At 39.6% G+C, this 22,719-nt stretch overlaps 1 protein-coding gene across 4 annotated transcripts in view; it reads left to right on the top strand.

Annotated features, from left to right (window-relative positions):
- The window catches only part of MRC1 (mannose receptor C-type 1), a 122,579-nt gene that overhangs the window by 15,596 nt on the left and 84,264 nt on the right, over positions 1-22,719 (top strand). For 3 of the 4 annotated variants that reach the window (XM_047741189.1, XM_047741190.1, XM_047741191.1), the window contains 2 exons: positions 16,809-17,210; positions 20,496-20,669. In XM_047741189.1, coding sequence (XP_047597145.1) covers positions 16,946-17,210; positions 20,496-20,669 — 439 coding nt within the window. In that variant the 5' untranslated portion in view covers positions 16,809-16,945. Of the gene's footprint in view, positions 1-3,629; positions 3,863-16,808; positions 17,211-20,495; positions 20,670-22,719 lie in introns of those variants that run through there. The other variant, XM_047741188.1, reaches the window with a different exon arrangement.

Raw genomic sequence — 22,719 nt, 5'->3', positions numbered from 1 at the left:
ACTATTTTGATTACTATAGCTTTGTGGTAAATTTTGAAATCAGGAAGTATGAATTGAGTTCTCCAACTATATTCTTTTTCAAAATTGTTCTGTCTATCCCTTGAGATTTCATGTGATTTTTGTGATTTTGTTTTATTTCTACAAAAAATGTCATTGGGATTATTATAGAAATTGCACTGAATCTGTAGAAATCTTTGGGTAATCCTGTCATCTTAATAATATTAAGTCTTCCATTGTATGAACATAGGATATCTTCCCATTTATTTAGGTCTTCTTTAATTTCTGTTTTATAGCTTTCATTGTATAAGTCTTTTGCTTCCTTGGTTAAACTTACTCCTAAGTATTTTATTCTTTTTGATGCTATTGTAAGTGGAATTTTTTTTCTTAGCTTCCTTTTTAGATTTTTCATTGATAGTGTAGAAATGCAACTGATTTTTGTGTTTTGATTTTGTATCTTTCAATTGTGTTTCATTTGTTTATTAGCTCTAACAATTTTTTTGGTGGAAGCTTTAGGGTTTTCCACATATAAAATCATGCCATCTGTGAAAAGAGATAATTTGACTTCTTTTTTTTTTTTAAGATTTTATTTATTTATTTGACAGAGATCACAAGTTGGCAGAGAGGCAGGCAGAGAGAGAGAGAGAGACAGAGAGGTAAAGCAGGTTCCCTCCTGAGCAGAGATCCTGGTGCAGGGCTTGATCCTAGGATCCTGAGACCATGACCAGAGCCAAAGGCAGAGGCTTAACCCACTGAGCCACCCGGGCACCCCAATAATTTTACTTCTTTTTTTTTTTTAAGATTTTATTTATTTATTTGACAGATCGCAAGTAGGCAGACAGGCAGGCAGAGACAGAGGAGGAAGTAGGGTCTCCGTGGAGCAGAGAGCCCGATGCAGGGCTCGATCCCAGGACCCTGGGATCATGACCCAAGCCAAAGGCAGAGGCTTTAACCCACTGAGCCACCCAGGCGCCCCAATAATTTTACTTCTTGAGAGACACTTTTACTTCCTTTTAGTTTGATACTTTTAATTGTTTTTTTTTTTCTTGCCCAATTGCTCAAGCTAGAACTTCTAGTACTATGTTGAATATAAATGTTGAAAGCAATTAAAAGCAGTGGTCAGTCTTCAGAACCCACAACTCTGATATTTTGAAGAACAAAGTCTTTATTGTCCACTCTGACTCTAGCAAGCTACACTGGAAAATCAGTCTGCCACCCTAACACTGCCAGCCACAAAGATTGGGGATAGAGGATGGTAGCCACTACCATTAGGGAAATGTTGAAATTCATTGAAATTTGCCAGTTCTCCACTGGGTGTTTCAAAGTTTCTACTACAGCCCAGAGTTCCAGAAGTCACTTCAGACAGTTGCTGCCAGTTCAATAGTTGCTGAGATGAGATGATGGATTCCTAGAGTTTCCCAGTCCACCATCCTCTGTGATGTCACTCTCCCAAATGTTGCATTTCTTTTTTGCCTGTCTACCTCTTCTAGACTGATATATTTTTGTTTCAATAAGTTCAAGGCCTGGGGCACCTGGGTGGCTCAGTGGGTTAAAGCCTTTGTCTTCGGCTCGGGTCATGATCCCAGCGTCCTGGGATTGAGCTCCGAGTTGGGCTCTCTCCTCAGTGGGGAGCCTGCTTCCTCCTCTCTGTCTGCCTCTGCCTGCTTGTGATCTCTGTCTGTCAAATAAATAAATAAAATCTTAAAAAAAAAATAAGGTCAAGGCCTTGAGGTAAATTCTTTGTGGGACAATTGGATCCCTTTTGTTTTGGAGTCACAGATTTACCATTGATTTTGACTGGCCATGTGACACATTTGTGTAATTCAAAAAACTTTGAGGGTGAGTGTAAAGAGAATATAATTATATTTTCTTTGCTTCTGAAATTGATATACATCTAAATTGGGCCAAATTTTTTGTATTTATGTAAGTTATTTATATCTAAAAGCCATGAATGACTCATTTAAAATATCTTTTTTGTGTATGTGATAAATCAGTGAAACAGTGTTTCAGAAACAAACATGTTGTTTTATCTGTTCTGTTTCATAACCAACTTTTTCTGTCAGTCAAGTCTTAGCTTAATGAAAAAACAAAAACAACAAACTTTTGTCCTGTGCCCTACATTTTTATCACCTTTGGCATCCTGTCTGAATAATCTTAAAGTTAGAATGTTTTAAAAAATCAGTGAGGAGACTATATCATATTTCTTCCTAGGAAGCAGTTTCTAACTTTTATAACATTCACAAAAATAGTCAATTTTGGGGCTACTTCATGATAAACTACTCATGTAAAATTTTACAAAAAGGGGTGCCTGGGTAGCTCAGTCAGTTAAGTGTCTGCCTTTGGCTCAGGTCATGATATTAGGGTCCTGAGATCATGCCCTACATCAGGCTCCCTGCTCAGCTGGAGAGCCTGCTTCTCTCTTTCCTCTCAGCCCCTCCGCTCTCTTCTGCTCATGCTCTCTATCTAGCTCTCTCTCTCAAATAAATAACATCTTAAAAAATTTTTTTTTTAAAAATGCAATGTTTCTAGCAGCTTCATTTTGAATTGCTAATTTTAACCATGTTCCAGGTGTGGGTTGGCTATCTAATTACTGATATCTGCCTCAAGATACTCTTAATCCATGTTTTACTTCTGAAAAATAACAGTAGATGTTTAGGGGTTAATGTTGTATTTAATGAACATTTTGTTTTTATTTTTATTTATTGTTAAAATTATCATTATTTTTTTAAGTAGGCTCCACACCCAGCATGGAGCCCAGTGCAGGGCTGGAACTCACAACCCTGAGATCAAGACCTGAGCTGAGATCTAGAGTCAGTTGCTTAACCAACGGAGCCATTTGCTCCCATTTTTGTTTTTAAAGAAAGAATTCCATCCATCATGTAATGAATATACATCCTTGTGACTAAGTAAGCAGATTTTCTCCTTTAAGAGGACCTTTCTGAAGTTGAAGAGGATGAGTATGGTTGAGGCTGGGCTTCGAGGCTTTAGTACAAATCTTTTATCCCTGTTTTCTCTGTTTTTCTGGAGAACTTTCTAGAGAAAGCCTTCTAGAACTATCTGCTTCCTAGCCTGGAGGAGATTCCCTCTTAGGTTTAGCCTCTCACTTTTCTTCTGACTGAAGGAACAAAGCTCTGTGAGAACGGTGTCTTTTGAAGCTAAGAAAAAAAAACACGACACTCCAAGCACTGAGTATACAAAATGAGGGGAATCCATTTCAGCCCTTGAGAAAACGTTTCCAGCACAAAACTGTCCTTTTTAGTGCTGCCATTTCTGTCACTCTACAGTGAGGTTGTCTGCTGAGGGACCGTTGGCTCAGCTGCTTCACCGAGGGAAGCCCAACTTTCCAGGCCAGGTAATGGCCTCCTGTTTGCTTTTCACACAGCCCCTTGTGAGCCAGCCCTGAGCCACACAGCTGTTTCACTTCTCCCCTTCTCTGCGGGCCAGCCTGGCTCTGCGTTTCTCACCATCACCCTTTCGCCACCCTCCCTTCCTCACCCCTCTCCCACATGTGTCCCTTTCTTCCCTTCCTCTGTGTCTGCTCTTCTCAGAAGTTAGCTTACAAAGCAAAGTTGTAACTTTGAATTCCTGTTTTTCCAAATACCATCATGTGACAGGATATCTCCTTATTGGAGGTTTTCCTTAATTTCAGAAGCCCTTTAAAAGTGAGAGCTTCCTCCACACCTCTTTTCAGCAGGGCAGCTCGGAGACCAGAGTAGGGGAAGGGGTGATTGGGTGCCTGCATTGTTTTGGTTTCTTCCTCCCCGCTCCTCTCCATTAGTGCAAGTCAAGGATAAACTGTGGGACATGAGGCTGTCCCTGCTCCTGGTTTTCTTCCCTCTCATTCCGGTCGCTGTACAGCTATTGGGTAAGTTGACTGAAGCGGAAGCTTTCTGACTTGGGGCCTGGGGGAGATGGCACACCTTCCCTTTTGGGTCAAGGTTAATGGATTCCTTTTAATACCGTGGTGAGGAGGAAAGCAAAAGTCCCCTGCACTTGCAGGTCTGCGGGGGAAACGGTTTTCCTCCTCTTGGAAGCCGGGAACATGGAGTAGGGAGGCTGCTTCTCAGGCCAGAGGTGCTACTTCCCCCTCAGCCCCAAAGAACCCCTGTTTCCTCCTGACTTCTTTCACGTCCCATGGTTCCTTTCCTGTTCTGTTCTTAGAGGCATTTCCTCTGTAGTTTGTTCTGGTTTTCAATTCACAATATTCCTGTCTAAGCACCAAGAAATATCTTCTGAATATTTTTGGCCAAAAGGAGGGCGGCACTGCTCTCTTTCTTCATGGTGGGTCTAAGGACAGGGTCATAGATCATCCTCCAAGGACAGATTCCATGAGGTTTTCACAACGCGTCTCTTTCTGTGAAAAAACGTTTTAATCATCCATAGATTTTTACAGCTACAAAGTTCATCAGTATTCTAAGTTGTTCAAACTGATTTACACTTGTTTTCTTCCCTTTTTTTTTTTTCCTGGAGACTGGTGATTACTCACGAGGAACAGAATCATAGCTTTTCAATTCTTAAAGACATTGTTGAGTCTCCCTTTTCTTTTCTAGTCCTTTTAGACTCAGACTGTTTAACTTCAGAATGAGAGTACCCATTAGAATTTTCTTTCCCTTTTGAAATGAGATCGAAGGGATCTCAACTTTGAACTTTGGTTCCTGATCTCTCTTCTTTTCTCCCAAATGAGCACAGGTCATCTGTGTGCATTCATTCTGTTCTAAGGGCACTCCACACTCTCCATGTAATGGTGCGGGCGGGACTGGGGCACACCAGTAAGACAGAAATGCCCACCACCAGGAGACTTCCAGAGAGGGTGCTGACCACAGAAAACATTAAATCATAATGAGCATTAAGTAGTGGTAATTATATGGGGGGCACTTGGGTGACTCAGTCAGTTAAGTATCCGGCTCTTAACCTCAGCTCAGGTCTTAATCTTAGATGGTGAGTTCAAACCTCATGCTGGGCTCCATGCTGGTGTGGAGCCTACTAAAAAAAAAAAAAAAAAAAAGAAAGGAAAAGGAAAAAGAAGTAGTAGTGAGTACAAAAGCTCAAGTGAAAGACCCCTGCCCTTGCCAGGGAGCTACTTAATTAATCTGTGTTTTAGATTCCCTGTTTATAAAATGGGGGGGTATAATGTTACCTGCACCAAGTTTTTGCAAGGATTCAATGAGTTACAACATGGAAAATGTTTAGAACATAGTCTGGCCCATAGGAAGGCTTCCCAAGTGCTAGCTATTAAAAGTAGTGACTTCTTGTTCCCACAGCAGTAACGAATTATCCAATAAAAGCAGTATATTAAGCATTTAAAGGAGAGATTTTCCAAGGAATCGTGCTGAGGTTCCTGGAGCCTGAAAAGATATTTTACCTTATTGCTGGCTACAAAGCATATCTCTCAGTGAGTAAGGGGTGCTGGAGGAGGAGATGCTTAACCCAAGTGGGAGGAGACCACAGGCTGGGGGTTAGACATTAACACAGTGTTTGTCTTGCTAGTCTGTCTTGCGGCAGGGAATTAATGTATGCTTCAGGGCCCCAAAGGTTAAAACTAAGACCAGTGAAAATCTAAGAGTTGTGCTGTCTTAGATAGGATAGTCTGCTTAGGAGTGAGTTCGCTGTCACTGAAGGTCTTCAAACAGAATGTCAATGAACAATTCGAGGGCTCTGTAAGCGACCTGGATTCTAACCCAGGCAGTCCACATCATTGGTTAAATTATGTAGCCATGCTAAAAAAGTAAAAAGAAACAGGTGACATTGATTCTTATGAATATATTTTATTTAACCCAATATATCCAAAATATTTTCAGTGAAGATCACTAATATCACCTGATCATTTTGTCAGGATAAAATATATGCAGATATTTTTATATTGATTTTTTTAAACATTAAATTTTCCAAATCCAGTATATATTTTGTACTTAGAGCACATTTCAAATCAGACTGGCCTCATTTCAAGCGTACAATAGACCCTCAGGGCTGATAGCCACCATATTGGGCAGCATAGGTACTAATTTTCTTTAAACTGACTCAACGTTTTGGGGCAAGAAATGTTTCTCAATTTGCTTAGGAAAGTTTCCCTCCTTGAGACAGCAGGATGCCTTGCTCTGATGAATGTCTTCCTCTTCTTAGGCACAAATATGGGGGAAGCAGGGAGGTGCTAAAGATGTGTTTACTCAGAGAATTTGAAAAAAAAATGGGTAACGGAGCCCCTTCCAAATTTTTTTTCTCTAACTTGAAAGGCTATAATTCTGCTTTTACCTTTTCTTGGTTCACACAGCACATGGACAGAGGTTAGTTACTGCTTCAGAATAAAGCAGTAGAACAAAGGGTATTTGAATTCCCATACCCCTTGCACCAGCTGCCTTGGGTCCTAACCCATGAAGAAAACCCACAGAAAGGTCTCCCTACTTTCTGTGGTTTGTTTGTTTGTTTGTTTGTTTATAACTCAGAACACTTTCTCTTACCTCCATAGTGCATCCCGCATCATCCATGCTGGGAGTACCCACATCATACCTCGAGGGGCCAGGAGCCCAAGCTTAAGCGGGGAGTAGGGGTGAGGGGGTGGTACATGGAATTCTTCTGCTTCTCTTGCCCTACTATCTGTTAGCAGGAAGAGTTGCATTCAGCACTAATGTTTAGATCTCAGTGGGGATATAGTCATAGTAGTGATATAGTGAGAGATGTTCAGACACAGAGGTTACACCTCAGCTGAGAACTTTAGCTTAAAATGGAATGGCTTAGCTCATTAGTAATGGTGTGTTAGTAAACTTAACAATCGATTCTCAGAGAAGAGGAAAAAAAGCACTGATTTGTGGCATTTAGTGATTTCCATGGTGTAAGATTCCTGCTACGGTTGATTTCAAACTACGAATGCTATGTCATGGGAGGCAGAGTTGGAAAAGATGCCAACAATAGGACCTCACTAGCCAATGAGTGTAAAACAAATACAGTGAACATGATCCCTGGCTCAGTCTCATGCAGCATCCAACCTCTGTGTTTTATAGGTAAGAAAATTGAAGTCCTGACAGGTTAAGTGATCTTTCCAGAGTCCCACAACTAGTTAATGGCACAACCCATTTAGTGCTTAGGAGTCCTGACTCCCAAGGGAGTATTCTTTCTATTAAAGAGAAGTGATGTGTTTTCTTGCTGAATGAGTGTTTGGTTAATACCAATCTAGAATTCTTCAAGAAACAATTCCCCACTGCCATTCCCTTTGTCATTTTAATTTTCATGAAATTTTCCTTATGATATTTCTATTTTTCTTTATTTCTAGTCTCTTCATTTCTTCCTTTACATATGACTTCTTTTAGATACCAGATTTAAGACACACTTTATCTGAAGTTACTGAGCAAAACCAAGTTCTTGTCATCATTTTTTTTTGCCTCCATTGTTCTTATATTTGTCTATTTTTCCTGCTATTGTTCCAAACTTCATCTGACTTTTCTGAAATTGAAAAATGGAGTTCTGCATATGTAGGATATTGTGGTTAATGGTTAGATGACACTTGTTTTGCTAATGACAATTCAGCACCTTGTGAGGACGCTGAACTTAATTTCTCAGGGTCAGTACATATGACCCTGTAAAGTTCACATTTAACCAATGATGGTTAAATGTGAACTTTACAGGGTCATATGTGCTCAACCTCAGTTAAAGACAAAAACCCTTGCCCTCAAAAGGGAGCTAGAGACCATGGGTATCCTTCAACACTCAGATCTGGCTTCTGGGACTGGTAGGCAAGCAGCTAAGGGAGAACTAAGAAGTCACAGAGGCCACAAGAGGAGTGGAACAAAAGGAAAGCAGCTTTTGAAATCGCATATTTCCATAGCTGAGAGGGAGTCAAACTGATGTCAAAATGAGAACACTAATGTCCTCTTGCCTCTTGGCTACCATCAAACATTGTTGGATGGAAACATCATGTGGTTAGTTTGGGCCATACAGGAGACAGTCAGAACACAAACGAGAGTATAGATGGTAAGAAAGCAAGGACCCTTTCAAAAAGAATTGAAACTGACATCGGAAAGAGAAAGCATTCTAAGACAAATTTGTCCACTTACAAACCAAGTTAAAGTCACAAAGCACGTTCAGATCCCTCGTTCCATTCATTAGTCATTTTCAGATCCTTCACAATAGCCCCATGAGGTAAGATGGGTAGGTGTTACTGTCCACCTTTTACTACATGAGAAAACAGGCTCAGAAGTTAGCTAGCCACTAAGGACCAGAGCTGATTCTTGACTATTGTCTTCTGACTCTGACGCTAAGAATTTGCCAGCTGGAGTATGTTGACAAGGAAAGACATAAAATGTGCTCAAAACAACAGTATTTCTTTCTTTCTTTTTTTTTTAAAGATTTTATTTATTTATTTGACAGAGAGAGATCACAAGTAGACAGAGAGGCAGGCAGAGAGAGAGAGAGGGAAGCAGGCTTCTTGCTGAGCAGAGAGCCCGATGCGGACTCGATCCCAGGACCCCGAGATCATGCCGAAGGCAGCGGCTCAACCCACTGAGCCACCCAGGTGCCCCAAAACAGCAGTATTTCAAAAAAGGACTTAGTCCCTCTATTTGTATCAACTGTTTAGACTTTTCACTTAGGGAGGGGAAGGAGGGCCTTAACCCTGCAATATTTATTGTACACAAAATGATATGCTGGGTTTTTTACACAAATTATCTCATTCAGAAATTTATAGCAAGTCTATCATGGAACATTATTATCCCTATTTTACAGATGAGAAAATCAAGGCAAGAATGGTTAATTTAACTGAGCAACACAACTAGTGAATGATGGATGCAGAATCTGATCACAAGTTTGCTGACCCCAAAGAATATACTTTTCTCCACCACATCACTTGTCTCTTGAGTTTGGAAACCCTGGAGTCTCCATCCTCTCTGCTCTTCTGTTCCTTTCTCTGGGCTGCTGCAACAGCTCTATTTTCTCTAGTCTCATCTTCTTTTCAACCATTTCATGCTGTCTTCAAGACTAATTTTTCCAAGTTTATGATAATACTTAACATGTATATAGTAATTTCCACACGTCAGGAACTGTTCTCAGTGCTTTATTTAGAAGATCTCATAGGATCCTTACAACAACCAGCAGGTTCTATTATTTCCCCCTCATTTTTCAGATGGAGAAAAGGAAGCACAGAGTAGTTTAGAAACTTGACCAAAGTCCTATAGCCAGTGAGCATCAGAGCTCTGATTATGTCATGCTCATATAGATGTGATACATAAAGACAATTAATTAGTTAGCATGACTGTGAGGGGAAGAAGAAAGAAGAAAGAGTGGTGTAGGTTCAAAACCTACAGATTTTGCTTGTTTGTCCTAGGATTGGGGGAGGGCCTGGCAATCTGAGGTTGAAGATCTAGGAGAGAAAGAAAGGAAGAGAACAAGTTGAGAGGCAGAAGGGGGTAGCATCCAGGACACAGGTAAAGAGATCAGCAGACTGAGGGTGACCTGCTGAGACGAGAGTGAACAAAATCAGGAAGGTTGTAGCTATTCATATCTTTAGGAAGTGAGACAGGAGGTTGGAGAAATTTCTTTTTTTTTAAAATATATATATTTTTAAAGATTTTATTTATTTATTTGAGAGTGATCACAAGCAGGCAGAGAGGCAGGCAGAGAGAGAGAAGGGGAAGCAGACTCCCTGCTGAGCAGAGAGCCCGATGCGGGGCTCGATCCCAGGACCCTGAGATCATGACCTGAGCCAAAGGCAGAGGCTTTAACCCACTGAGCCACCCAGGAGTCCCAGTTGGAGAAATTTCTTACTCCTGCTCTTACCTTTCTCTTGATGTCATAACTCATATTGGATTCACCCTTGTACCTCCCCAAATGGCCAAATGCAGCGACTTAAAGTATTAGGTTCTCTGAAGATTTGGTGAATAAATGAAGGATCAGAGTGAAAACTAAAATAACTCTCAATTTTTCCTTTATTCTTTTATTTGATATTGCCACACCTAACAGTGTGATCCTTAGTCTGCCCCCTACCCCCAGAGCTTGGCTTAGTTTTTTTGCATGTACTGGGTGTATGACAAATATCTGCTTTTCACTTAACCTTGGTCCTTGGAGGACACCTCTGTAGGTTTTACCTTCATTTACTGAGGCCTTAGGGACAGATTTCTTGGTTTGGGTTGTTTAAGACACTATCTCTGATGGTGATTGGCGTGAAGTCGTTCATATGGGAAACAGTCCCAGGAAACAATGGCAGAGGCGTGGAGAGGTGAGATGGGAAGGGTAGGAGCCGTGGCCACTGTGGATAGCTGGAGTTCAGCCCTGCTAGGGTGCTCTGGGTGATAAGGCAGACTATGTCATCCCACCCAATATGCCAAGGATTGGAGTTGTTTCTTCATCAGCTGCTATCAGTCACTGGTGAAGAGCTCCTCCTGGGGGCCTTCATTCTCCAACCCTTCTTGCCTTCACAGCATGTGGGGACAGGGGCTTTTGATGCACCCCAGGCCCAGACATGCTGTGCTGACATTGAGGAGTGGGCTTGCATGCACCAAAATGGCAAAAGGCAAGAAGAAATAAGTAGGGTTCTGGCAGCACCTGCTACAAAATATCCAATTATTTTCCTTGTATCCAATTTCTCTATCTTGCAAAAGATCGTTTTTCATGTTTGCAAGTCAGGATTTCATTTATCGATAATGGGGAAGGTCTACAAATGTGTAAGGAAATAGAGCATATAATGGTTCTGTCTCTAGAGGGTCAAATTTAATAACCTAATTTTCTTTGCTAGTCAATTTAGAAATTTAGTCAATTTAGAAATTTAGAAATTTCAGTATTTGCTTGATGTTATGGAAAAATGTAAAACTGTTAAAATGTGCTGAAAATAATATTCACCTTCATGGGGCGCCCGGGTGGCTCAGTTGGTTAGGTGTCTTACTCTTGATCTCAGCTCGGGTCTTGATCTCGGGTTGTGGGTTTGGGCCCTGCATTGGGCTCCTTGCTGGGTGTGGAATGTATTAAAAGAAAAAAAAGAATATTCGCACTTATGTTATTGGTTACCTAGTCTTCACTTATTTTGACCTGAGATATTGAACTGAAACTTTGCTTCTTTCCTGTATGTATTTTGACCTTTGAGGTTTCTGCCTTTGAATTAGCTACAGGCAGTATGAGCTCAGTGGGGCACAGAAGTTGTCTTTGGTTTGTCCTTACAATGTTACCCAAACAGTGCCTGGTACATATTTATTGGAAAATTAATATGAGGGACCCCTGGGTGGCTCAGTCGGTTAAGCATCTGCCTTCGTCTCAGGTCATGATCCCAGGGTCCTGAGAGCGGGCCCCATGTCAGGCTCCCTGCTCAGCGGGGAGTCTTCTTCTTCCTCTCCCTCTGCCTGTTGCTCCCTCTGCTTGTGCTCTCCCTCACTCTGTTTCTCTGTGTGTCAATAAATAAATAAAATCTTTAAAAAAAATTAATTTGAGGTGAGGAAGATAAAGTTAGAGATGAAAGATGGGTCTCTTCAATTCTGTAAATATATTTCTTTTTTTTTTAAGATTTTATTTATTTATTTATTTATTTGACAGAGAGAGAGAGATCACAAGTAGGCAGAGAGGCAGGCATACAGAGAGGGGGAAGCAGGCTCCTTGCCGAGCAGACAGCCGGATGCGGGGCTCAATCCCAGGACCCTGGGATCATGACCTGAGCTGAAGGCAGAGGTTTTAACCCACTGAGCCACCCAGGCACCCCCAATTCTGTAAATATATTTCTGATGTGTATTTAAAAAGCAGAAAGAAAAACACACATTCAATCCCATAATTGAAATGGCAGAGAAAGGAATATAACAATTATACTGTCCTCATTTGTTAGCTTTGTGTTGTTTCTATTATAATTACATAACTAGTATAGACAGAGAACAGAATGTTTATATATATAAAACATTGGTATGGTTAATAGTGGCAAAAAAAATACCACAATGTATCTTTTGGTCAAGGCCTTGACTCCATTTAGAGGAAGAAATCAGAGCAACTGCACAGAGACCAGTGATACAAGGAAAACTCCACGTTGATTAGTGGGGGAGAGGAATAATGGATTACTGTGGAATCATAGAGTGATAATGTTGCATTTCCTTATATTGTCTAGCAAAGACAATATCAAACTTGCCCTGCTCCCTAATGTCAAAGATAAATAAAGGAAACCAGAATAGATAAGGTTGAATTGAAATAGAGACTTTTCATTTCCAAGTACTCCTTGTATAAACAATTTATGAATTTTTCTTTGGTAAAAATAAACTTTCAGGGGAAGAAGTAACATGAAATATACCCATCACCATTCATCAGTTATTAAATAAACTAATGTATCTGGGTTATTAGTCAAGATGCTTCAGATTAAACTTACGTTCTTTCATGCTTTCAACTAATATTTGTGGACAGAATATTTTGCTCCAAAAAAGAGATAATACAGTCCTGAATCAGAAAGATTAAGTCTTTCTACTTGTGGGATTTACATTCCAGTAAAAGGACATGGACAAAACATAACTAAATGATTTTTTTTTAAAGACTTCATTTATTTATTTGACAGAGAGAGATCACAAGTAGGCAGAGAGGCAGTCAGAGAGAGAGAGAGGGAAGCAGGCTCCGAGCTGAGCAGAGAGCCTGATGCGGGGCTTGATCCCAGGACCCTGGGATCATGACCTGAGCCGAAGGCAGAGGCGTTAACCCACTGAGCCACCCAGGTGCCCCACTAAATGATTTTTTAAAAAGAGTATATTTTAAGATGGTTATGAACATCATATAGAAAAAGAGCAAAATTTGGATCATCTGCTCACTAAGGACTTGACACTTGAGCTGGGACCTTAAAGAACATCCAAGAAGAGGGAACTTGAACTATGAAGTTTCTCAAGTGGAAATGAAGGGTTTGAGGAACAGAAAGGCCTTGTGGCTGGAAGGTGGTGGATGAGAACAGGGACAGGATCATGTCCTCCCTAGGGAGCTAGGATGTGGAGGTTGATGTTTTCCTCTTGTGTACAAAAGCACACTCTTAAAGGATTTAAAGGAAAATACAGTTAAAGACAGAATCTCTTCCAAACTTAGAAAACCTCTCATCAAGGTAGAAGAAAAAGAAAAAAAAAAATGATGATGGAATAAGCACTCAACCAGAATGGGATACATATCACAGGTAATCTGCTAAAACAAAGAAATTGGACTCTTCTACATCATTAAGTGGAAACAACCCATTACATTAGGGAGGTACTGCAACTTGGAGTCAGGTGGCAAATTAGGCCCATCTCACCCAGGAAGCTGGGAGTTCAAGGGTTATCTTCTTTGATGCTTGCATTTCAAAGAGAGGAAGACCAGAGTGAGACTATCCTGGCTTGGTCTAGTGTGTTGGCCATAGTGATAGAGAGAAAATAATGGATTAGAATATATATATTTGCCAGGGTTCTCCAGAAAAATAGAAATAATAGGGTATGTGAGTGTGTTTATATGTGTGTGTATCCCTATACCTATCTATCATCCATTTATCTATCTATCTATCTATCTATCTATCTATATATCTATCATCTATCCATCCATCTATCCGTCATCTTCTGTCTCTCTTTCTGGAGATATTGAAGGAATTGGATCCTGCAGTTGTGAAGGCTGGCAAGTCCAAAATCTACAGAGATAGACTGGCAGGCTGGAAACTCAAGAAAGAATTGATATTGTAGCACAAGTCCAAAGGCAATCTGGAGGTAGAGTTTTGTCTTCTTTAGGGACCTCTGTCTGTTATCTCTAAAGACCTTCAACTGACTGGATGAGGCCCACCCACAGTACAGAGGATAATGTACTTAAATTTGACTGACTCAAATGTTAATTTTATCAAATAAACAAATGAACAAACAAACCCTCACAGCAACATCCAGACTGCTGTTTAACCAAATATCTGGGTACTATGACCTAGCCATGCTGACACAAAATTGTCACAGCATATTTTTGGGTAGAGCCATAGATTCTGCTTTTGTTCTAGAAAGTGAAGGAGAGCTGGGTATCCAGGATGTCCTAGGTTTTTGGCTTATGGATATGAGTGGACGATGTCACCATTAATGAAAAACAGAAGATTGGATGTTTGCCATGATATTTAGAGAAAAATTAAGATGGAACTACAGATGAAAATTAAGTACATGAAATGAAAGTCAAATAAGTATACAAATCTCCAAAGGAAGAACACTATTTATGCATGAAAACTTTCAAGCACCTTACCTTAAATGGCTGGTGACCAACTGGTTGTATGACTGAATTTGGGTGATGAACAAATGTTGGCTGTTCAGTGATGCTGACATATGATGCGGAAGATATTACTCTTGGTGAGATGTTACTAAGCTAAACTATCTAAAAAGTGGAAGATAAGTCTCAATAGGGAAACAATTGGCAGAATAGAAAACAAATTAAATGTAAAGGGCCATATAGTTGAGTTTACAGATCTATATGACAAAATTTTCAGACTTCATTACCATTTTAGATTAGAAGAACCTAGATGTACATTTATGTGAGGTAAATGATCATAGCAATTGGGTTTTTTTTTAACTTTTTGTTTTCCTATCTCCTGTTCTATTATGAACAAGACAGCATATTATTAATATTTTTATTTTATTGCCAATGCAGAAAGTTACTCATCTTGTCACACGAGGACATGAGCAGCAACAAGATGAGATCAAGTCTGGGAAGGAGTTCAGCTAGATGGGAGGGGCTCCGGTGGGATATCGCATGCTCAGTTGACAGATGTCAACTCCAGAGACGCCAACAGAAGCAGGTGTTATGAGTTGAGACTCTATTGAGTCCCAATTCCAAGAAATCAAACCAAGAAAAATGAGAACCCCATTCCGAGGAAGCCCGGCTAAATTTCAAAGTGGCACCAAATTAGGAAACCAGATAGGTTAGAGGCAGGAGGTTTCTAACAAGTGTGGGACAAGAGCAGATGCAGGAGCAGGCCAGGGAAAACTAATCTTTGAAGGCACGGATCTTCGTAAGCCCTAAATTGATGGTCCAAGAACTGATCTCAGAACATAATGGTGCTAACCTGACAGGGGTGTTGAGGACAGTAAGTAGAATACGGCTTATGAAAATGTTTTGTAAATGGTGAAGGACTCTGCTGTGGTACTTTTATGACTTTGTTATATTTCACTGGGATGCTTTGATTTAAAATAATGATCTAATTACTCAGACCCTCAAAAATCTGAAATTCTATCAGCTCATTTTGAAAGAACACTTGTGTAGAAGGAATTCAGTAAATCTTTAGAAGTAATATTTGATATTTATGTCATAAAATGAAAAGTCAGTTCTTTTCATTTGTCTATTCTTTAAAAAAAATAAACAAAAAGGAAAAACCTTTACATGAATTCTGTTTTTGTTTTTTTTTTAAAGATTATTTATTTATTTATTTGACAGAGAGAGAGATCCACAAGTAGACGGAGAGGCAGGCAGAGAGAGAGAGAGAGGGAAGCAGGCTCCCCGCTGAGCAGAGAGCCCGACTCGGGACTTGATCCCAGGACCCTGAGATCATGACCTGAGCCGAAGGCAGCGGCTTAACCCACTGAGCCACCCAGGCGCCCATGAATTCTGTTTTAAGGGGAAAAATATGCTTACCAGATCCTTTTCTTTTTCTTCTTTCTTTCTTTCTCTCTCAATCTCTCTCTCTTCCTTCCTCCCTTCCTCCCACCCTCTCTCTCTCCCTCCCTTCCTTCCTTTCTTTCTTTCTTTTGGCAAGAGGAAGTTTAGTTTTGCCAGATAGCAGCTATGTACTCTAAGTATAAGCCATCTACACATATTTATTTAAATTACCAGCCCCAAATTATAAGTATAAAACAATACTGTTATTTGTAGTTATTGTCCAAATTATTACCACAAATGAAATAAAAACATATTTATTTAATCTTTACTGTGAACTTGACAAATTATTACACTTATAAGTACATTTTTATATCTTTTTGTTATAAAACAAATAGCATGAGTATGCCAATGAAATGAAAGTTAAAATTATATAAAAGATACTAACTTATAGCTCTAGATGCTACACTATTAAGTTATCTATTGTTGCAAGGGAAAACAGAACAAAACAAAACACTTCTCTAGCAGGGCTCTCCAGAAAGCATTTAGTTCAAAGATTTGCTGAACATAAGGGTAAAAGTTCCTAAAATAAAACTATGTTTTAAGTTATGAAAAAACCTCACCAATATTATAATTAGAATAATTATGTATGAGCTTCCTCTATCTCAAAGAGAGTAGGAATGGATCAGATTTCAAAATTCTATTCCAGGGTACACATATATCTAATTCTACAGCTTACTGTATTCATATCTAAATTTTTCTTTTTTTTAAGATTTTATTTATTTATTTGCCAGAGAAAGAGCAAGAGAGCGTGAGAGTACAAGCAGGGGGAGCAGCAGGCAGAGGGAGAAGCAGGCTCCCCACTGAGCAGGGAGCCCAACATGGGGCTCAATCCCAGGACCCTGGGATCATGACCTGAGCTGAAGGCAGAGGCTTTAACCTACTGAGCCACCCAAGCGTCCCTCGTATCCAAATTTTCTTTACTCAGATGGTTATTATTTCTTTCTCTGCTCTCGACCTTTTATGTTTACTGCACTACAATTTGTGTGCATTTAAGGCAGGCCTTTAGTAATGCTCCCATAACGAACTAGGATATCTTAAGGATGTCTTTCTGGCCAGTTGCTGGGGCCTCCTGGGAAGAGGCCCCTCATCCCATTCTCTCTTTCCAGTCTCAAGGACATGCCCCCTTCTCCTGGGATCATACGTTTTCTGGAAATGGAAACATTGGGAATTTTGACCTAAAATATTCTTTGTCCCATGTATCCACTTAAACAACTTTTCTTGTTCTTTTTTTCTTTTTTAAACAGACACTAAGCAATTTTTAATATATAATGAAGATCACAAGCGCTGTGTGGAAGCATTAAGTCCCAGTGCAGTGCAAACAGCGGTTTGCAACCAAGACAATGAAGCACAGAAATTCCGATGGGTGTCTGAATCCCGGCTTATGAGTGTTGCTTTTAAATTATGCTTGGGGGTACCATCGAAAACGGACTGGGTGGCTGTCACTCTGTATGCCTGTGACCCGAAGAGCGAACTTCAGAAATGGGAGTGCAAAAATGACACACTTTTGGGGATCAAGGGAGAAGATTTATTTTTTAACTATGGCAATAAACAAGAAAAGAATATTATGCTTTACAAGGGTTCCGGTTTATGGAGCAGATGGAAAATCTATGGGACCACAGATGATTTATGCTCTAGAGGTTATGAAGGTAAGAAACATGGACTATCTTGACTTTCTGTCAAATTTTTCTCATCTTTCTTAGTTGGAACCTAATTCAAGAAAGTAAGTATATTCTTGTTTAGTCTGTGCTAGAATTACTGATTATGTTTGTGTTCTAAACTCTTCTGTGTGCTATGAGAAAATGACAGTGAATAAATATAGTAAAAATTACTGAATGATACTTTAGCTGTTTATAATTAATGGAATGACTGTGTGTGTGTGTGTGTGTGTGTGTGTGTGTGTGTGTGTGTAACTTCTGCTAAGGCTTTTTTTTAACTATGGATTATGATTTTAAAAAATGAATTTTCACTCTGGCCTTTGACCAAAAAGCCTCCTCCTATTTGACATTATCTGGTTGTAGTGATAAATGAATTTAACCAGATGTCTCTTTTCCTTTGGTGTAAGCTATCCCTAGAGAAATGACCCATGGAAAATCATTCTTTCCCAAGTCAGACTGCCTAAAATGAAATTTTGACATTCCTTGATCTTTTAAGTTTCTCAATGTTTCTCTGTCACATTATGGGTATTAAAAGACTGTACTAATCAGAAGATTAGAAAGGCTAAGGAATTAGCCTATAAATTAACATGCAACATAGTCCTCTATTTTAGAAAGTGGTAACACCTGTGGGCAGAAAATAATTTTATATGAATTTGGTTCCTTAAACTGTTGAAGGTTAAATAAAACCAGAGTATTTAGTTTTCTCTTATCTTGGCCAAATTTCATTCTCTGGTGGCTTGACAGAAACAACATAACACAAATAAAACAGAACTGGAAGCCTTTTACAAAGCCTCTTTGTGTCAGATGACGTTATAACCACATTCCAGGTTTGGACACTTGGTTATTTGGAAGTCTTATCAAGAATGACCTCAAGGTCAGAGGAAGAGATTACCTATTTCCAAAATTACTTTGTTACTGAGGCTACAAAGATTGGTTGAACCTCGTTGTCATAGCTCATCAGAGCCTGGGAGTCAGATATTTGTAAGGCCACAATTTGTCAGCTTTCCATTTTCCTTCTTTATGAAGAGAAGGAAAAGTAGGTATTGAAGAAGAGAGAGAAGAAGAGTTCAGAAAGAGGCTATCCTGAGGCATTTCTTGAACATAATGAAGGTTTAGAAGTTATAGGGGAAGCAGCCTAAGTAGTATAACCTTACAGGGGAAACTTGATAGAAAACTTTAGCAGGACAAGAGTGAATCAAACTTGACTGAGTCAAATTCCACAGATAGGACAGTAGTCCTAATTGAGGGATTCCAAACAAAGAAGATTGCCATTAAGATGTTGGACTTCTTATTTTATTTAAAAATATATCACTGAAGTTGCAGAGAGCCCACTTCTAATCCCCACCATCCTTTGTGCTCTCCTGCTAATTTGAGAAGAATATGCATAGGGTTAGGATGGTGGTTCTCAAACTACATGTTTAAGAATCACCAGGAAATCTTGTCAAAAGTTCAAATACCAAGGTTCCCAAGGACATGGGGGTAGAGGGGAAAAGGTCTAAAAATCTGTTGCGTTATTTCTATGAGCACCTGGGTGGTTGGAAGAAGACTGACCACATTTTGCCTGCTCCCCAAATCTCTCTCGGTACTTAAGATTTTTTCTGCTAGAAGGTCTAGCACTTCAGAGTGATCTTGGAATCTACTCATTGGAATACACCTTCGATCTGAAGACAACGTAGAGAGGGTCTACGTAGAGTCTGTCTCTCTAAAGAAAACTTGAGGAAGACAGCTGGCTGGGGTCAGGGATTATTTTAGAATAATGAAATCAGAATTGCAGACTTAGAAGGATCTGAGTGTTGTCTGAGAATTTGGACCATAGAGGAAGAAAAATTGACTGCAGTTACATGACTTGTCAGTGAAGTGGTTGGAATAGAACTTGGTTCTTTAGGCCTCATCAGGACTTTGTTAAATAAGTTGGGTTACTCCTAAAAAGGCCATTTCTGACTGAGAACTATAAACCAGCACTGGAAATTTCTTGGCTAATTTAATGAACAGTACAACTAGCCCTGAGGTGGTCTTAACAGATTTTCTTCATGTGAAGGAACAGGAGACCTAGTGATTAAGAGTGGCGTAATTATATCTAAATCCAGGATGTTCCTTATACAATATATGATTTGGAAAACTGGTCCTGTATGTAGTCGGGCAAAAGCTAGAGTTGCCTTTTGAAGTTCCTAACAACTAGCTAATTGGCGAAAAAGTAATTTTGTGGTAAATGAAAATAAACCTAGCTTGTCAGGGGGACTGGATAAGTACAGTGAGGAAAGGGAAAGGAAAGAGGGTAAGGAACTTAATGTGCATTATGATTTTAATATATGTTAGGTGTTGTGCTGTATATTTTAGACATAATTTAGACAAATTTTATATTGTCTAAATTGGATTTTGAGATGCCTTTGGGGGACTTTTTAAAGTCATAGAATCTAAAACACTTAATTGAGAAAAGAGTGTTTTTATCCTGGACAAATTTTCTCTATAGAAGGTTATTGTTTCCCCAGGGGGTGTCCCTACAGAGACAGAGACACTAAATATTTTGGAGAATGTGGCTATGGGGAGTGGTATGGTTTTGGTGGAGATTTGAGCTTCTCTAATCCTTTGGCTTCAGCCAAACTATAATCAATGATGATTTTTTATTTGTTTCAATTTTCTCTTTTAGGTAGACCCAGAGATTCCCATTTTCTCTGTCTGAATTCAGTTTTAAGAAAGACAAATATTGACTGTCAATGATATCCAATGGTTTTGAGTGCTTTCTTTCCATGATGTGAATTAGAGAGTTATATCCAAATTCTGACCCTTTCTCATAATCATTGTTGAGGGACTCCAGTAGAGGCTGGCTTGACCAGAAGTGGTAGGGGGGCATTTAACTTTTGGCTGTGTGTTTGAGTTACACAGCTGTAATGCTATTTTTCCATCTAGAGAGTCATTCATTCTGTAATTCCAAGCAAGAGGAAGAATGGCTTCTTCCCTGTTTTTGGAGAAATGCAGAAGTCCAGACAGGTGTCAGAAGAACTTACTACTTTTGCCTCACATGAAGAAAGAGGAAAATCTGTCTTAAAAGACAGCAGATATGAGGTGGTATTAGAGCTGTTCCTAATACAGGATGCTGTGTGTACTCAGCAAACAATGGGGGTAGAGAGAGAAGGCAGAGAGAAATGAATTCCCTGTGTGGAAATATCCAATGTGGTAGAGAAGGAAGACCCCATTCTTTCAGCATCCTTCTTATTGGAAAGCCATGGGTCAGAAGATTGACTGACATTGTAAGTGTGATCAATCTATCTCTTCTAGACATGTACACGCTGCTGGGCAATGCCAATGGGGCAACGTGTGCCTTTCCATTCAAGTTTGAAAACAAGTGGTATGCAGATTGCACAAGTGCTGGGCGATCAGACGGATGGCTGTGGTGTGGGACCACTGCAGACTATGATGCGGACAAGCTATTTGGATATTGTCCCTTGAAATGTAAGTAACGTTATCACCAAGAAAAGTTTGCCACATTTAGTACAGCACGGTGGCGATAGACCTTGTTTATTGAGACCATTTTCCCCCTCAAAGTTATTTCTCATTTACTGACTTGTCACACTCTACCACAACCCTGGGCAGATGTCATGGTGAAGGTGTCCGGCTGAAACCCAGACACAGTTCTTTTGACCCTCAGCCCTACGCTGCATCACATGACCCCTTTATTTCTGCCAACTGCTTCTTTCCTTCAATGTTTTCTGCTACTATCTGTTATTTTCTAAGACTATACGACAAATTATACTGTTTATGATACAATATATACTGAATATCCCCCCAGGGTTTACCTTTATTAAGCCATAGATCAAAAATAAAATTTAAACAAGTATATAGTTTGATGGAACAAAAGAGATATGAAGGGCTCCTGACTTTTTGCCAATATAATGAAAAGGACTTCTTTCCCTGAAAGTCGTAGTAATGAATATTAATGATTTTAAATTTAAGAACAGTATCATTTAATTTAATGTAGCTGTGAATCAAATGGAAGTGGATTATTTTTATGCTTGAAGGGATTTTTAAAATGAAAACCTATTATTGCAGTAATACAAAATAAGTAGCTTTGCATGGTATTGATGGGAAAGCAGCCAGAACAAAAGAATTCTCCTACGTTCCTTCTACACTCAAGAATCTGTAAAGAGGGGCGCCTGGGTGGCTTAGTTGGTTAAGCATCTGCCTTCGCCTCAGGTCATGATCCCAGTGTCTGGGGATCCAGCCCCATGTCAGGCTCCCTGCTTAGTAGGGAGTCTGCTTATCCTTCTGCCTGCCACTCCCCCTGTACCTGTTCTCACTCTCTCATTCTCTTTCTCTCTCAAATAAAACCTTAAAAAAAAAAAGAATCTGTAAAGAAACAGTGTAACAGGTTTGGGTGCAGTGGAGGAGGACATCAGCCTTGGGAGAAGGGGTTGGGACTCAAGAAGGAGGCAAGGGAGAGGTTCTTCTACTTTCCCTGTTACCGTACATCATCAGCCTGCTGCCAGCTACCCCCTTCCTTTTTCTACCCCCTAAAGTTCTTACTGTCTGCCCTCTTGCTCCTCCAGACTTTATGGATCACACAGCTCCCATTTTGTGCTATTACCCAGAACTTTCTCCTGCTAGCCTGCAGAGGGATGGGTGCTGGAGAAGAGTCTGGGTGAAGATGTGGTCCGGGATGGTCGTAAGGCCACGGGAATTGCAAGAGCATTGCTTACAACTGAATTGTGGGGACCCCACATCCACATACAGTCACATTATTCCAAGCACTACTGTGAAATAATTCACAAAAATGTTTTAGTGTTTTTTAAGTTAAATCCCAAAGTCTAAGAATCACTCTTTTGATTTATAATCCCACTTAAAATAAATTTGATTTTTCAGCTCCATATATTTATTATAATTCTGTCCTTTATGCAGTCCCTATGTTCTGGGTGAGTAGCTACAAAAAGAGGCTTTCCCATTCATAGTGACACTCCTCTCCTGTTCTTGGGTAAATTAATTGAACTTGCCTCTCTTATAACAACTCTTAAGAGTTTTGATTCCTGTGAAACATTTATAGATGTCCAACCTCATTTTAGATGGCTTTTTGTCGGAATCAAGCTATTTTTTTTCCCCTAAGATAAAGCAATACTTGTTTTCCAATGATTGAGGACTGTCTTTCACCTTTACTTAGTAGAAAGGGTATTTTCTGAATCTATTATCATGAAGTTTCTTGGGAGTGTGGATTTTGTGGGTCTAACTAGCATCTCACACTTAAGTGGTATTGATGAAGGAGTTGTTGAAGGTATGTATGATTTAATCAATCATTAAATGGAAGACAAATAGCTAGTCACTAATCACACACACACACACACACACACACACACACACACACACACACACATAAACCCACAAAAAAAATCTCACAACCTGGGAATCAATGTGTGTTGGAGCTGTATCCTGAGTATTTTCTTGAATAATCTTTTAGTATTATTAATTTATGTCTTCAAAGCCTATATATATATATATTTTATTTAATATATAT

Source organism: Lutra lutra, chromosome 8, assembly GCF_902655055.1.
Source record: "Lutra lutra chromosome 8, mLutLut1.2, whole genome shotgun sequence".
Classification (NCBI taxonomy): Eukaryota; Metazoa; Chordata; class Mammalia; order Carnivora; family Mustelidae; genus Lutra; species Lutra lutra.
Note: the sequence above shows the minus strand (reverse complement) of the source record. Positions and strands in the feature narration are given on the sequence as shown.